The sequence below is a fragment of the Corvus brachyrhynchos genome, unplaced genomic scaffold (genome assembly GCF_000691975.1).
Source record: "Corvus brachyrhynchos isolate BGI_N302 unplaced genomic scaffold, ASM69197v1 scaffold175, whole genome shotgun sequence".
NCBI lineage: Eukaryota > Metazoa > Chordata > Aves > Passeriformes > Corvidae > Corvus > Corvus brachyrhynchos.
Genome location: NW_008238448.1, coordinates 980,534 through 997,200, shown reverse-complemented (window position 1 = coordinate 997,200; position 16,667 = coordinate 980,534). Strand labels below are relative to the sequence as shown.

The 16,667-nt window shown below is 39.4% G+C and overlaps 1 protein-coding gene across 1 annotated transcript in view; it reads left to right on the top strand.

Annotated features, from left to right (window-relative positions):
- MANBA (mannosidase beta) overlaps positions 1-16,667 on the top strand; it is a 46,385-nt gene that overhangs the window by 15,095 nt on the left and 14,623 nt on the right. Inside the window, exons 6-12 of the mRNA XM_008635669.2 lie at positions 1,863-2,038; positions 4,636-4,746; positions 9,836-9,987; positions 11,077-11,194; positions 13,306-13,392; positions 13,892-14,059; positions 16,046-16,264. Of these exons, the coding sequence (XP_008633891.2) occupies positions 1,863-2,038; positions 4,636-4,746; positions 9,836-9,987; positions 11,077-11,194; positions 13,306-13,392; positions 13,892-14,059; positions 16,046-16,264 (1,031 nt within the window). The remainder of the gene's footprint in view (positions 1-1,862; positions 2,039-4,635; positions 4,747-9,835; positions 9,988-11,076; positions 11,195-13,305; positions 13,393-13,891; positions 14,060-16,045; positions 16,265-16,667) is intronic.

Sequence of the window (16,667 nt, the reverse complement as noted above, 5' to 3'; positions counted from 1 at the left end):
CCTGCTACCTAACTTACCAAACCAGTTTCCTTGCTTGCAGTGGTCTCTGATTTTCCTCTCCTTTGTCCTGAAGATCACTGCAGCTCAGCAAAAGTAGTTAATTTTCCTTTGAAACTTTTTGCAAGCGGTGATATGCCCCATTGTAGACCACCCATGTGGTTTTTTCACTGCCTCTTGAGCCCAGTCTTCAGTGGAGTAAAGGCTCGCACGTGGGTCCTCTGCACTGGGGCGGATTTCGCCCCTTGGGAATAGATTTGTTGTGTATGAATAAAAGAGGAAGACATCACTCCATGGCTGCTTCTAAAGCGTCCTGAAATAGCTGCAGGTCTTAGCTAGAATTAACGTGACTGGAATTTCCATGGAAAGCCCCAGCACAGACTGTGTGCTTTCTAAAATTTAGTTACAGTAAAAACCTTCTCTGGTCCCTCCCACATTCCCACAACTCCACCTTCTGGTAGGTAAAGTCTTGCTCTCTGGATAAGTGGAGAGAGCAAACCTCTTTTCATTCAGCAGAGAGTGGCTTGGAACCAGAGCAAGAGCTTATTAGTATTTAAACATAATAACGTTTGAAAAAGAAAGAGTAAATGAACAACCTGAATTTAAGCTGCCTACATACTTTTATTGTTCATCAGTGTCATAGCCTTTTGACCACTGAGTCTGTAAAAGATTCATTGTTCTGGGTTTCTGTGCCTAGACCCCACAGATCATTCGGTTAAGAATGGACTGGAATTTTTATATGTCTTTGTAGGGAAGGAAAAATGCACTGTAATGTCTGACCCTTGTACAGTGGGTATTTTTTTAACTTTTTCCACATTTCAGAAAATTGGTCTTCACTGGGTAATGCTGGGTGTAATATAAACTCAGGAACTCAATCGTTGCTCTTCATTCTATGAAAGACAGTGAAAATCACACCAGGGCTGAATGCAATTCTTTGTTTTTTGGAGTGAGCTCTCTTTCTCTTGTGGAAGAAGGAGAGCTTGAGTATATAAATGAAAAGAGAAAGTAAATTATTTGTAGTTTGGGTATATAAAATGTGTCTTAGTTCTAGTTTTCCTTGTTTTCTGTTTTATTCGCTTTTGCTTGTATGTTAATATGTAACATTTGAAATATAGGATTAGCCAGGCTATGTTAGTGGCTAGGCAATTCAATTGCTGAAGTTAGTAGGAAATTTACACATAGATCTTGAGTACCCTTGACCCTGGCTCTCCTTATTCAGTAAGTTCTGTAAAAGAGAGGACGCTCTGTGGTAGCTTCAGAGAGATCTCAGGGAAGTCATTAACTTGTTTCCTCCACGACACATTGGTGGGAGACATAAAGATATAGCCTGTCAAGTCTAGACACAGTGGGCCCAATTCATCCCCAGTGTAGCTCCATTCATTTTGCCCAGTGAGTCTGGGATGAATTCAGATCATTTTCTATTAATACTGTTTTTGTTTCATTGACAAAAGTGATTGTACTGGCTTGTGATTACAATCTTTCCCAAAGAGGACCATGTTCATATGAGTGCTGACTAAAAGCAAATACAATGTCTGTGGGAGTTGGTGGGAAAAAATTCCTTCCTAATGAAGTGACTGGTGTCAAGGTCTCTGACTTTTGTACAGAGCTCTGAAAAAAAAGGCTGGATGGCTTTTGAATGAAAAAAAGAGTTAAGAAACATAAATCATATTGCATTGTTCTCTTCTCTTTGACACAGATGAGCTAAGTAAGAAGATTAACCGTGTAGATCTGGTTCAAACACAGCCTGAAAATTGTTAAATTTACTCTTAGGTGTTTGAATTTTTTTTTAATGAGAGGTGGTGTTAACTAATAGGTATATAAACATAATTCTTAAATTCCCATTTTTTTTCTCCTCCTTCACTTAGTAAAGAGTGCTCAGCAGTGGTGTCTTGAAGTCGAGTCTATTTTTGATGTAGTCAGCTCCAAGCCAGTTGCAGGTCTTGTGACTGTGAACATTCCCAAATTAAAAACGCAGCAAACGTTCAGTGTGAGGCTTCAACCTGGAGAAGGCAGCATTGTGCTGCATGTAAACATCAACAAGGTAAGGAGGTGTGTGTGGAAAGCTAGTCAGCTGCAAAATGTTTCCCCTGGTTTCCAATGTGACTTTTTGCCTTCATGCCAGTTTTAGCCCTCCCTCCCATTCCTTACTGTGTTCCTGACTTTTAACAACAGTCTTGTACCCCTTACAGGGTAGGAGAAGAGTTCTTTTGCTTTCTAAAATCTGATGTTTGTGGAGTTACGTAGTTCAGAGCAAAAAGATGATGAAGCCTTAGAAAAAAGATCACATAACACTGGCCACTGTTAAATGACCTATTTTGAGTTATTTGGGTAAATAACCGTTGGATACCCTGTGTCGCTTCGCTTCACTGGCAGCAGATATCTCACATGCTACTGTTCACTGGACTGATGGGGATCAGAATATACTACAATATGCATGATTGTCCCAGGACAGAGAGGAAACATTTCTCAAACCTCTTAGTAGATAATCTTCCAGGTAAATAAAAGCGAAAGAAAATTTTGTGGAGTAATACTCCTTACGTTGTCTTGTCCTTTGGATCAGCAAATCTCAGGAGGAATTTTTGACTGGTAAAAGGTGCTCTAGTGAGGAGCAAACTCAATTGAAAAATCAGGCTCAGGCCAGTGGACAGAGTGGGAGCCCAGGCAGGTGGAGCAGGAGCCACACCTGATGGAGTTCTCCATGGGACCTTCACTGCCACAGGACACACATTTGTGGGTGGTGATATGCTGTGAGCAGGAATTTGGGGCTTCTGACAATACTGGCGGTTAATAGCATTTGAGGTCCTGCCCTCAAGCTTTTCTATATTTTACTGGCTCTGCTGATTTTCTGCATTGCTGTGTAAATCTGCATCTGTTTTCCCAGTTTGACTGCATTGTGTGTGTGTTCTTGAGTTCACTTGTCAGTTGTTTGAGTGGAGAGAAAGCAAGCAGGGTGTTTATATTCTAGTTTGTACATTTTGTGACTTGTGCATTTACGTGCTTTGTTTTATTTTGTCACAGAAGCCTGGAAACATAGTTTTTGTTAATGTTGTCATCTGACATGCAAGCTACATGAGCAATCACCAATACCCAGTTTCATTTAAAACAACCATTAGTCTCTGCTTAGCTTTTTAATGTATTATATTAAGCAGGTGCTGAAAAGTGAAACTTCAGAAATTATTTTTGCTTATTTAGTTGTCCCACCCCCAGCCCCAGAAGAGATCTGTTAGTATAGTGCAACTGCAAGTCTGGGAGGAAGCACTTCCTTCAGAGCAGAAGCAGCAGTGTTTCATTATTCTTTGTGCACAAAAGGCTTTGCTGCACGAATTCACATCAGGTGATTTTACGAGAAGCCCCGAAATGTGTTCTCATGTATTGACGAGGCTAACGGAGCCCTTACTCTGTACACAGACTTGTGTGGTGCATGTTAAATACTGAGAATTTAACACCAGAAATTTCCTTCTACTTAAGAGCTTATTGCAGATTATATTGTGGAGTCAGTAGGTGTTCGAGTGCTGCATATCACCAAGATGTTTATCAGCCTTCCTGCAGTTGCCACTCGAAGTGCTGTGTTGCCAACATGAGAGCATTTTGCTTATTAGCTAGTGGTGAGCACAGGGGTGACATCATTAGTGGCCAATGAGACACTCCAGTCGTTCCAGGCAGCTGCGAACACTCCCTTGTTGTCGAGGCACACACTGAGTCTGTGCTTCCATGCAGCACAGAGATCAGTGCTTCCTCACAAGCGGTTATGATAATTCTGTATTGGAGAAGCTGGAAGATACATTCACGATATAGTCGTGGTTGTGTCCAAGTATAGCTACAGCCAAACATATTGTTGGGCTGCTTTCTGGCCTCAGTTTGTTTGAAAAGATTGAGGCACTCCTTGCATGACTATGTTCAGTGCTGATCCCTCCATTGTTTGGTTGCATGCATTATTGCTTTCTTTCCACAATTTTTGTGCTGTGCACTCAACTGGCAAATGCTGGCAACAGGATTGAGCAGCAGAAGTAGGCTGCTAGAGTGAAGATAAATATTCTGTCATCTTAGAGATTGTATTTCATGTTTGTAAAAATTACGGTGTACTAATGAGGCGATTAGGAAGCACAGAGAGACAAAGGAAAAACCACTGAAAGAATGAAAGAATTTGATTTAAAAGCTTGACATATGTGAAGCAGTCAGTATGGTCGCATATTACCAAAGTCACAGTTGAAAAGTGTCACTGCTGTATGTTGAATGTAGCATGGGATAGATAAAGGGATCGATGAGAGGAGGTGTATGATACAGAGCTCAGTGAACAGTGGCTGCTCCTGACACAGATATTTGGGGTTTGGAGGAGTAGTGTGTCAGTGTACCTCAGCTGAGGAGTAGCAGCCAGATGTGTGCATCCATGTCTGGGTGTGCTCATGGCCTGTTGTGGACATGAAGTGATAGCCTGGACTTCAGCAGAGGAAATCATAGTTCTCTCTGTAAATGATTTTCACCTCAGAGCTGCAGCTGGAGACAGCATTAGCATATCTCACCTGAAGCACAAAACCTTGTTAAATTTGCGGTAATTCACCCAAAGGTATCTGAGCCCCAGGTGCGTTTGTTACCTCTTTTTATATATGTTGCTCTGACTTTATCCTTTGTATGTTCAAGAGTTCTGCAGTGGAGGCTTGGTGGCCAAATGGGCATGGAAAGCAAACTGGATACAACATGACAACAACTTTTATGATGGAGGAAGGATGCCAGATTGAGAAGTTTTCAAAGGTGAGCCCTTCAGCTTAGTTACATCTGGCATTGCGCTGGTACTGTTAGGACATCTGCTCTGCGTAGCAGGTGTCTAGAGCTCTTAAATATCTTGATGGATTGTAATATGCATGTGAAAATGCTAATGAGAAATGAGTTTTTGTAATATCACAATGTATGGCTACCTGTTTTCCATTAGTCTTAGCTTGTATGGATGCCTTTACTTATATTTAGGCTGCAAGATGACTTAAAGTTAGCTGGAAACCTCAGAAGCGAAAAGATGTTTACTTCTTGAGTTTTCTAGCTTATGAAAAGAAAACAGCACTTCTAAACTTGATATACCATGCTCTTGGTTTTGTATCATGCGCTGAAAACTCCTTTTAGATTTCTATAAGATTATGCAAAGCTTTATTACTGAGATTTTTCTTGATAATTCAGTTTGTAAAAAATTTATGGGATAGACACATTCCTAAAACCTAACATACATTATTAGAATGTGGTAGATATGCTTCAGGCTCGAGAAGAGGTAAGATCTTAAATATGACCATAAAAGTAATATTCAGGAATTTTTGCGTAAGGGTTCCTCTAACACCCTGGCTGTTTAATTATCTGTTTGGTTTTACTAAGAAGCCTAGAAGAGGTGATTTCCAATTGTCCATTAAAAAGAAAAATCATAGAGATTAGACTGGGCTCCTTATGCCATGAACATGTGGAAACAACCATGTAAATGTATGCATTTGTTAGATGTTTCTGGTGTGTATTGCTTCACTAAAAACTAACCTGGTCACCAAACATCTAAACTGCTATTTGCTGTAACATTTGTTCATGTGAAAAAACCCTATGAAAAACTAGTAGCTTCTGGTGTTGTAGTCTTTATACAGACTGATGAAGTCATAATAATAATTCTTTGCTGTTATTAGTGTTCTAATTTTGAAACAATTAAAAAACCCACACCAAGTAAACACAGCATATTATGCTTGGCAAAACTGGTTGTAGGAAATACGGCTATAAAGCCTGTAAAAAGGAAAATTCTGTTACTACTGTGTGAAAACTGCACAATGATAGAAAGCTAAGCAGTTCCATTTGGGTGCTTGTGTCAGAATATTTCATAGAGCTCTCTTGCATATGATCATAAGGACTTCATGGTCTACAACAGAAGCCTCTTATTTTTTTCTTCTTAAGGGGAAAGAGCGGGAAAAAGAAGGCATTGCACCACATAGTGGGCATTGTAAATTAACCGGCATATGAAGCCTTTACAGTTTACAGTGTGAAGTCAGATCATCCATCCTGTGTTTTGTGAATCTCTGTCTTGGATTCTGACAGACACACGTGTGCACACACAGCATCACCCGCCACCCAGAGCTGTATGAGTGGAAAAAGGCTCTGCATGCAGTTTTTTCATGTTGTAGCATAATTTTCTCTCATGTCAGCAGGACTGAATAGCAACATTCATATAGCTTAATAAGAACTTTGATTAGTTCAGGAGATACAATCAGGGATTAGTATTCCTGACAGTTGTTTTGTTGTCAGTTCTGTTGTCCATGTTGTAGTGACTGTATTCAAGAGGAATAACCCTTGCTTCCACCCTTTCTTACTTCCACCTTTTCTCTTCTTTTTCCCCAGAAAAAAAAATTAGTGGTGAGGCATTTCACAAGTGGTTTGTGTCCGTATGAGTATCTACTTAACTTTGGACAGGAGAAAACTGACGCATGAGAACTGTACATGTGAGAAAACACAGCTTGATTTTATGTCAGATTTGGCTACACCTAGTTTGAACTACTTTCTGGATTCTGACATGTTAGAATAGTCTTCAGAACATTAACTAATCCTTTGGGAATACTTCTGGGTGGCCTTCCAGTATTTACTTGCAGGAGCTCTATAGAGCTCTAGCCAGCAGTGCTGGGAATCTCTTTGGCTGAGAGAAATAATTACTCATTCCAGTTCAGAATAGCAGAAAACCAAAGTAGAATAAAACCCAGCATCCAGGATGGGATGTGGTTTGGTTTTGGTTTGGTTTTCCGTTTGAGTATTTTGGTTTAGAGTTTGTTTCTTAGGATCATGTGAAACAAAGTCATATCTCAGAGTGAAATTAGTTTTCTTGATGGAGGGTCCTATTTGGTATTGGTAAGCTGCTTTTCTTCTTGCCGTCCCTACGTCAAGGAATTGCCCCATGAGGCATTTGTTTGCTTTTCAGTTCTGTTTCCCCATCTTTCTGCATGCCTGTTTCTCCAGCACTGTACTCAGAGTTTTTTGTTTTGTAAGGCTATTTTTATACTTTCAAGATCTTGGCCTCTAGCTTCTTTCCCTCCATCCCTTTACACACTCTTTTCCCCCTAGGCATTTTAGCATGACTTCCAGAAGTCTTTCCTTCTGGCTTTGTAGTTTTCACACCACTTTCATGCTGCTCGCTAATTTGTTAGTCACTGGGTTGTTCTGTGATCTTATTTCAGCTCTAGGCCTCTTTATCCTTACTACTTTTCATACTGCTAAATATGGGAATGCCAAACGTGATCCACAGGTCACTTAACTGTGTACAAAGCCTTTGTATGTGCCTTAAAAAACCAGGTATCTGTTTCATAGTAATGCCCAGAACCAGCTGATTGGTCTGTGGTGGCTAGAGAGTCTCTTGTGCATGCTGCAAGACTGGGAGAAATGTTCAGCCCTCAGGCAGCAAGCTCTGCCAGACAGACTTCAAGGTGGCCAAGGTTTTGGTAGCCAGAAAGGCACGTAGCCAGGCATGTCAGATGCTGGTTATCTCCCATTGCCCTTCTTTTACCCCACAAGGCAGATGGAAGCTGTAGTAGGAACAGGAAGATGTGCTGTTGCCAGATCGCCCCCGGGGGAACAATGGAGTTGCACTGAAACTTGAAGGCCTGGGAATGTGAGCTGAGGCTAAGGAGCTTTTACTCTTGCTGCTGCTGTCTGGGTGGTCCTGGCCTAGTGTTTCAGCCTCTCAGATTGCCTTGGGTTTGGCCAATTGCATGAGTTCCACTTGAGAATGAATAAAGCAATATCATATAACTTCTGTTAGTAATATATGTACTCCATTATGAATGCACTCTGAGACAGTCCCAACCTGCCTGATGACATCCATTAAGATGACATCCCAGATACTTTGGCAGCTCCAACTGCAGATCCCATTCCACTTTGTGCCATAAAAAAAGAGCCACAATGGAGACTGAGGAGTTTTTATCCAAGTAATTGAATTTACTGTAGGAAGGTCAGAACTTTTTCACCAGTGCAGTACTCATACTGTAGTTTTTCTTTTGTAGCCTTCAGGAGTTGGGGTAGCTGTGAAAGTTGTATGAAACATTGGTTATTTTTTTTAATTCAACTTCTCATGTTAAACTAAGTCTGCAAAATTATAGGAATGGTCACTGCCATGATGCAGAGAGGTTTAGGTTGAGCTCAGTGATCTGTGACCTCCACTAATGCATCTAGTTTGTCACATGCATTGTCTCTATCCAGGTATTTGGTTAATAATTGTCCTGTTAACTTCAAAGCACTGAAGAGGAAGCAAAAAGCGGTGATTTTCTTTTTCTTCCCTACCACTAGAAATAGATTTCTGTCTATATGTGTAGTTCTTGATAAGTTGGAAGTTTAGAAAATGCAGTCCCATAGTGGGATTAGTAATTTCCCTTTTGAACTCCAGCCATGTCTGGTGTGTGAAATAAAGAATTGCATTTTGTCTTAAAGACAGGTGTATCATTTGCAGTTAACTAGGTTAATTTTAGCCTGATTTACTGACAGATACTTGCCTCAACTGAAGCGTGTGGCAGAGAGAGAACAGGCTGTACTCCCCAAGCTGACCTTTTGAAAAGGTAAAGCAAACAGTCATCTGAGGGAGGAGTGGTTGCTATCTTAGGAGTAGACTAGAAAAAATTAGTTTCCTGCCCTCCTGACCCAAACCTGTTTTGGCTAAAATTTACTATTAGCTTTCTTTCACTTTATTTAATTTTCCAGTTATCTCCCTCTGATAATGAGCAACAGGTACAAGAAAGAAGTGTTTTCTTTCTGACTTAGACAAGTTGAACTGGAACAAGGATGCAGGAGAAAAAGTTTAAAGTCTCCCTGAAAGAGCTGTTTTCTGTAGGAGTTGGGAGGTGGGTGGGAGCTGACATGGCAGGTGGGGAAGGCACCTGTACAAATAAAGGGTCAGTGCAGTTGCAGTGCACTAACTGCTCTCTCATGGCTGTTTATGTCAGTGCAATCAGGATACCCCTCAGGGCAGCATCACTGCTTGTAGTAAAGTCCCAGAAAATGACTGGAATGATTTCCTGAGAACTTTAATTCTACCTCCAACCAGAAGAAGGAATGTTTTCTTGTTTCAGCATCACAATGCCATATATTAGGCTAAAAGAGCAGCTGTAATGGTTTGGCTTCTGCTTTTTCTTGAGATGTGCTTTTATCTGGAGTGATCTTTAATACTTTACACAGAGTTAGTGTTTATTTAGCTGAACTGGTCTCTCTGAAACATTATTGCTGATCATGCTGTTCCAACACAGCTGTGATGGCCAGAGGCCACTTGCAAAGTGGCATTTGTGTTTGCATGCATATTTTTTCTCTTTAAGTGCTACAGCTATTAAAAAGGTATCATTTCAGAACAGCGAAAGGGGAAGATTTTGCTGGTACTACATGAATCTGATGCTAGGCATTCAGGGACAAGACTTAAAACTGAGCTGCCACAGTCTCCTGGGAGGAGAAAATTGCAGATTAAATGGTGTCTCTGATCTGGTGCAACCACTGTATTCCTCTTACTGGTCTGCAGCTGGACTTCTGACTGAGTTCTGCAACAACCGAACTGCATATGCCTCTTCCTTACATACTTGCATGCACATGTACAATTGTTTGCTCATGCTTTCTCTTGCTCTCTCTTAAATACGATAGCAACTTCAAAAAGTGAACAGGTTTATTGAAAGAATTCTTTCTAGTCCTGTTACAGTGTCTTTTAAGCAAGCAGGAATTTAGAGATGAGACCATGTCTTTTGACTCCTTGACAAATTCTAAGCTGTTATTGTTCAGTTCAATCCCTTTTGTAATGCTTTTCTTTATTTGTTTCGTTTTAATTCATATTTTGTCAGCTTTAAATCTAAGTTTCATATCTTCACAGGTTTATTTTCGAACAGTGGAACTTGTTCAGGAGCCTATTCCTGGCTCACCAGGTCTGAGTTTCTACTTCAGACTCAATGGTCGACCCATTTTTATTAAGGGCTCAAACTGGATTCCAGCAGATTCTTTCCAGGACAGAGTGACCTCTGACACGTAAGCCACATTTGATGTTCTCTAAGGATAAAGGATCATGTTTTCCTCCTCCTGATTCTCTCTACACCCTTTGTCAAAGGTTGGCTTTAGTGAGTAAAACTTTCAAGGTAGCACAGTAATTGTCCTGGGGTGAAGGCTTCAGAATTAGGGCTTAATTAACAAGAACAGATTTGAACAATGTTCAAGGCATGCAGGTGCAGTTACTGGTGGGAAGGGGATTGTTTGCAGTTCATAGGTTACTGGCCTTTTGGGTATTTTTAGGGACAATGCTCAGGCTGTTTGACCTTATTGCCTGGCCACATCCATTGGTATTTGGAGGACGTGCACTTCATCCATGTCCTAGCCCATGTCATGCAGGGTTTCATAAGTGCATAGCAGCTTCTTTCCCCTTTTCCTCATCTCATCTAGGCTGCTTGCCTGTCAATGCACAGCACCCCAGAGATGCAGGTGGGGTGGCTATCCTGTACTTGGACTAAGCTTTGCTCTGGGAACCAGGACAACAGGGCATGCTACAGTGTGCATTCACATGCAATTTAGAGGCTGCCAGTATGTTGCAAGGAAAAATGACTGGAGCTTGAAACCCTTAAAATGAGATCGCGAGTCTCAGTCTTTCTCCTCACCCTGTCACTTCCCCATTCTCGCTATGCATTATGGAACTCAGGAAGAGAATATACATTTCTGATTGTGGTTAAAGAGAATTTGAATCCAAGTAATTGACATACAAAGCAAGTAATATCAGAGGAGAAAAGAACAACATGAGTAATAAAATATAGTATTTTTAAATCTGGGCCTGCCAATACTTCTGTAAAAGCACTTACACATGTGTCACTCCATCTATTTCGTATGTGTTAACAGGACCAAGCAACTGTTCTGCACGAAAAATTGCTTTTTGAGAGCTCTGTCCAGACATGCAGGTTTAGAAACTAGAGTATTTTGATACTTTCTAAGTCTTAGATTGCCTGCTAATGACTTAGATTTGGGGTTTTTTTTCAGTAGGGGAGTTGGTTTCTTCATTTTTTGTATCACCTTAGAAACTCTTAAGTAATACAACTTCACAGAACTTTTATATCTCCTTTTTGTATTTGACAGACTGAGGCTACTCTTGAAGTCTGCAGCAGATGCTAACATGAATGCCCTTCGTGTTTGGGGAGGAGGAGTATATGAACAAGATGAATTCTACGACATTTGTGATGAAATAGGAATAATGGTAAAAACAATAAACACAGAATACTTATTTAGAAACTGACAAGAACTTGTAAATGAAAATCCACTTTAAATGAAAAAAATAAGAGGATTAATGCATAAGTTCTAACCATCTTTCCAAAGGACATTGTGGAGTATCAACACGAGAGGTCAGATCAACTTGATTTTTTGATTGGATGGGGTTTTTTAGTTTTATTTTAATTTGAATGGTTTCTGATTACAAAGGCTGGGATGTCTGTTGAATCTGGAAATGATATTTTGGAGACTTTGTAGTAGAAGATAGCCATTAGGTAGAAGGTAGCCATGCTTTTCTCAGTTGTGGAAATGGATTTTATTTCTTTCAAAAGTATTTTCTTCTTTTTAGTAATAGCTGAGAAGGTTTAGGTTTTTTGGTTCAGACTTTCCATTTGGCCCATAGTCAAACATGGAAGGCATAATCCAAAGGGCCATTTTGAAAAAATTATAATTGAATATAAATGTAGCTGTAAGGTGAACACCTGCTTCAATCACTAATCCTACATGAGTACCTTTGATTATATGAGCTTGGAGGAACGTATTAATAAGTTTTGATGAAGTAGTGACTAGATGAATGAAAGTCAAGTTGCATCTGGTATTAAAAATCCCAAGAAGTGTGTTTGGTCTTAGTCTACACCAGGAAAACAGCGAAACAGAATTCATACCTTGCTGTTTCAGATGTGTGTGCTTGCAAAAAAAAAAAAAAGTTACATCTATTTTAGTCATCTGAATGAGTGTCCTGATTTTCAAGGCTTCTGAGCACTTACAGTTCTTTAATTTTTGACACCAGGCACCTTAAGTAGGCCACTTAGATCTGTGCCTGTACAGTGCTCAGTGCAAGATTTAGATCCTATTTAACAGCCAAAATAGCAAGTAAATGCAGAAAATCAGACCCTTATTCTGGAGGGGGCAGTGGTGGAGGTTTTTGGTTTTGTTTCTTCTGATGGTCTTGCAAAGGCTTAAAAGTGTATTGGAGTCAAACTGTGCTTAAGGAAAAGCAGTCATAGCTCACTGAGGGAAATAGTGGAAAAAAGTTTCTTTCAATAGAGAGTTTTGACACCAACAGTCAGTAAAGGATTATGAGTGATTCTGCAGCAATAGCTTTGCTTTTTTTGTACAGTGTTAGGATTGTAACAATTATTAATGGCTCCATTATCCCCCACTGTCCTATTCTCTATCTTCAGTTTCCTTAGGGAATGCGTGCTGAAAAGAGCCACGTAAAAGCATATTCTCACTGCAGTGAAAATGCAACTGTATGTGGAGCTGGTCTGTCTCTCTCTCTATGTAGCATGGTGTTCAAAAAGTGGAGTCTCCTACAGACTCCTTTGGGTAAATCATGCTCCTTCTGGAGGACTTTTCATTAACATTTGAGATGGACTAGAAGGAATCTCAAGGTTACAGCAATTTAAAAAACAAAATGGGTAAACAAGAAATCTTACCCATCTCATTGGGCTTCCCTTCTCCTTTCTGTAATTCTCCTTCAAAGTACAAATGGAGTTTACTGTTGTTGAATTGAAAGGCTTGCTGTTCTCTAGTATCTACTTGATCTTTCTTTAAAGAGAAAGATCATTGTGTTTTTAGAGGATCTAATTTGTTTCTGCCCCTCTTACTGGGTAAGATTTGCTGGTTTTAAGATCATTTTGTATGGAGGTGTTTTCTTAACAAGTACACTTTAACATTTGTTAAGTGTGCTCAGTACCGCATCAGAAGAATTATCATCTCTTCTCATTAAGTAATGGGTATTTGGTGTCACACCTGCAAAGTAGTAAATAAATAGGAAATTGTTCTGTTCAGCTGCAAATTGCTAGATGTTCATGTTTCTGATTGTTCTTTTGAAACTCACAGACCTTCATCTACTGAGCAGTATTCCACTCCTCAGTGTAGACTGTCAGGATCTCATTCCTCAGGGTAATTATTTTGTAACGCTGATATTGAGGATAACCACAGTGGAGTGGACACATACTTGAGCCCCATGGTGAATGTGATTTGTTTTCTATCTGAACAAAGGATTGTGCATCCCAGTAGCCATATACTTTTTGTTTGTAAAATAATAAAAATAATTGGCTGACAGTGTTTTCTTATCTTTCCTTTTCCTTGTAGATTTGGCAGGATTTTATGTTTGCGTGTGCACTGTATCCAACTGACCAGAATTATTTAGAATCCGTAAGAGCAGAAGTTTCTCATCAGGTATTTTATCCTTGTATCAAAGCTGTATTTCACAGTATCTATTTTTGATTGACTGACTGTATAAGTTAGCTTTCCAAAAATGGTTGTTTGGAAGTGTTTGTTAGGGTACCTTTATGTAGCAGACGCAAAATGTACCCTTGCTAAATCTTCTTTAACTCCTCCGACTACTTGCTGGAGTAGTCAGTCAAGCAGATTGCACAGAATTTATCCTTCACACATGGCTGAGTAGATGTGGATGGTACACACATGCATGAGGCAGATACATGTCAGCATATTAGAAGTTTGCCCTTCTGAAAGTGTATATTACAAAACTTTGAGCCTGGTGACAAGTTGAGGGAATAGTGAATTGTGTAGCAGAAAATGGGAATTGTGGGCTCAGCATATGTAATATACGTGTGGACTTGTAATTCAATTAGTAATAAAGTGATTTTTTAAAAAACAATTCATTTTAAAGATGAGTACTTTTGTTTGACTTCTGAAACTGTAAGTTGTATTTCAGGTACGACGTTTGAAATCTCATCCATCAATTATTCTGTGGAGTGGTAACAATGAAAATGAAGCAGCACTTGCAAGCAACTGGTTCTCCATACCTTATGCTGATATAGGAGTCTATATCAAAGACTACGTGACACTTTATGTGAAGAACATACGAGAAATAGTTCTTACTGTAAGTGATCTCAAGAAACCCTAGGGGGATATGGATTGGCAAAAAGTTTTAATGTTTGAGCAAGTTGGGATTTCCTTTTCTTCTTTTAATCCTTTTGAGACATGAAAAAGAGCACGTTGAGAAATTGCCCTTTTCAAGCCCTTCTAAACAACTCTTTAAACTCAAGAGTTATTCTCAAAGTAAAAAAATAGAAAAAATTACTTGTCTTTAACATTTTGTGATGTGTAAAGTAAAACCTGAAAGTGTAGTGGATCTTGCTTCTTTTTTCCTTCCTGTTTTTAGTACGTCCACAAGTGCTTTCACTTCAGTGGACAAAAGCCAACTTGCCCATTAATTAATCTAGATGATCAGGTTTCCTTTATCCTGATTTTGTTGAAGAATACTGTGAAAGGTATTTAACAACCCTCAGGTCTTTTAATATCAGTTGAACAAATCTATAAAGACGTTATTTTTTCAGTATGTGACTGAATATTTTTTGTTATAAGCAGGTAAAACCAAAGTGATGCTGAACATTAAACTCATGCTGTGTAGTCATTGTATTGATTGTTTTTGAAAAAACAAAATATTGGTATTCTACAGTATATGAAGGCAAAATAAAGTATTTTGATATAAAATTTAAACTGTGAGCATGCAGCCCACAAGCGCTTGGAATCCTTGATGAAGTCCACTGTGATTTGGCACTACCCGTTTTGCACAGCTTTTGTAGGTTTATTTCTCCTCTTAGAAGAGCAGACTCTAGATTTCTCTACTGAGCTGTGTGTAAAGGTATCACCTGTTGTGTTTTTGTGATTAGCTACATGAGTTGGGTGGCCAGTGTGTGTGCAGCAAAGTGATGTGTTCTGGCTTGATACTGTGTTTTAGTTGCAGTTCACTCCTGCAGCACTGCCATCCAAGATGGACCCATTTTTATTTTAAATCCACTGAATAATCCACTATTTTCCGTGCAAAAAGGAACCATAGAGGGAAATAACTTCAGGTCCTGTGTAATACAAGCCAGCTGAGGAAACCTGTAGCTACTAGTAGTACTGGACTAGGTAACTTGAAAAGACTTCTAACTTTGAGCTAAAGACTTCAGGGAATCCAGGATGTCCTCTAGTAAATTGTTTCAGTTAATTATTAATTACTCACATCAAGAAAAAAAGAAGAAGACAGGGAAACAGGACAGTTTCTTAAAATGAAGCACGTGTCTTGAGTGCATTGCAGTGTTGGAGCCAGTTGCTGTAACTTGTGACTGGAAACTTAACTCAGGCCTTTATCTTACTACAAGTAGGGTGTTAAATGAATTATACCTGCAAAAGGATTCCTTCAGTACTTTGTAGGCTACTGTTAAAAGATTTAGTATCCTAAGTCTACTGAGGCTATAAATAAAGGCAGCTCTGAACAATTTGAAATGTAACCCTTCTTGTAGTCTCATCTATCTTAGCATGCAGAGCCAGCTAAAATGACAATAACCTGTAATTATACCATGCAAGCATTAAAAGCAGAACACCTTGGATTTGGTAGGACTAAATTTAGGTGACTGTTTAATAAGAAAGGAGAAAATCATGGCCTTTTTCCTGCAAAAACACTGCAACAGTAATAATTTTTCTATAAAGAAGTCACAGTATTCAAATATTAATGTTCCTTGAGTATATATTTCACAAGACACACTTTAAATAGCCTTCATTAAGAATTTAGAGGTGTATAAAGATAGAAAATCTCTTGATGAGAGGAGAGAATCCCTCAGAACAGCAGAGCAAGCAGAATCATGCCCAGCTGTCCTCCAAGAACATAAGTAAGAAGCTAATTAAGCAAGTAAAGATGATGAATGTTAGGATATAAATTGGAATGTTTCCTAGGTGGTGACTCAGACATTTGGCAATGGCATGTTGTCCCTGCCCCCCACCCCGCCTTTTCAAAAAATGGTCTATGAATTCAGATGATAAAAGCCAGTCACTTTGTAAGGGGGTTGTATTTTAGTTTTGCTTTGTTTTCTTTAAATCCCAGGAAGATAAGAGCCGTCCTTTTGTTGCATCTAGTCCCACCAATGGCTTGGAGTCAGTTAAACAGGGTTGGCTCTCCCAGAATCCTTATGACACCCATTATGGTGACACACACTTCTATGACTACAAGAGTGACTGCTGGAACTGGACAGTGTATCCTAAAACTCGTTTTGCTTCGGAATATGGGTTTCAGTCCTGGCCTTCCTTCAGTACAATTGAAAAGGTAAGGCTGGGCTTCCACACCTTACTGTCTCCTTCGCTCTCATTTAGCGAGGGCAGTGAGCTTCTTCCCAACAAAGTTCCACATCCAAACTGTAGTAATGTGTTGTTAGGTGTGGTATGGCACAAGTGGGATAGAAGTGTGTGCTGGTGGGGAGAGGGGATGAAACAGTACTGTTTCCCTCCTTAGTGTTAAATATACTTACCTTGATGTTGCAAGAGGTGGTTTGAATGAGAGACTATTATAAAACTCTTATTTCTAATAGTAATTCTATTTAAAGTATAGCTCAGTAATGATTGACTAACGTCTGTTTACTTTTGTGGTGTCTAGGGACATGTATTTGAGAAAGAGAAGAAACCTGACAAAAGCTGAATTGTACCAAATTTTAAAATGTTTTGATTTTTAT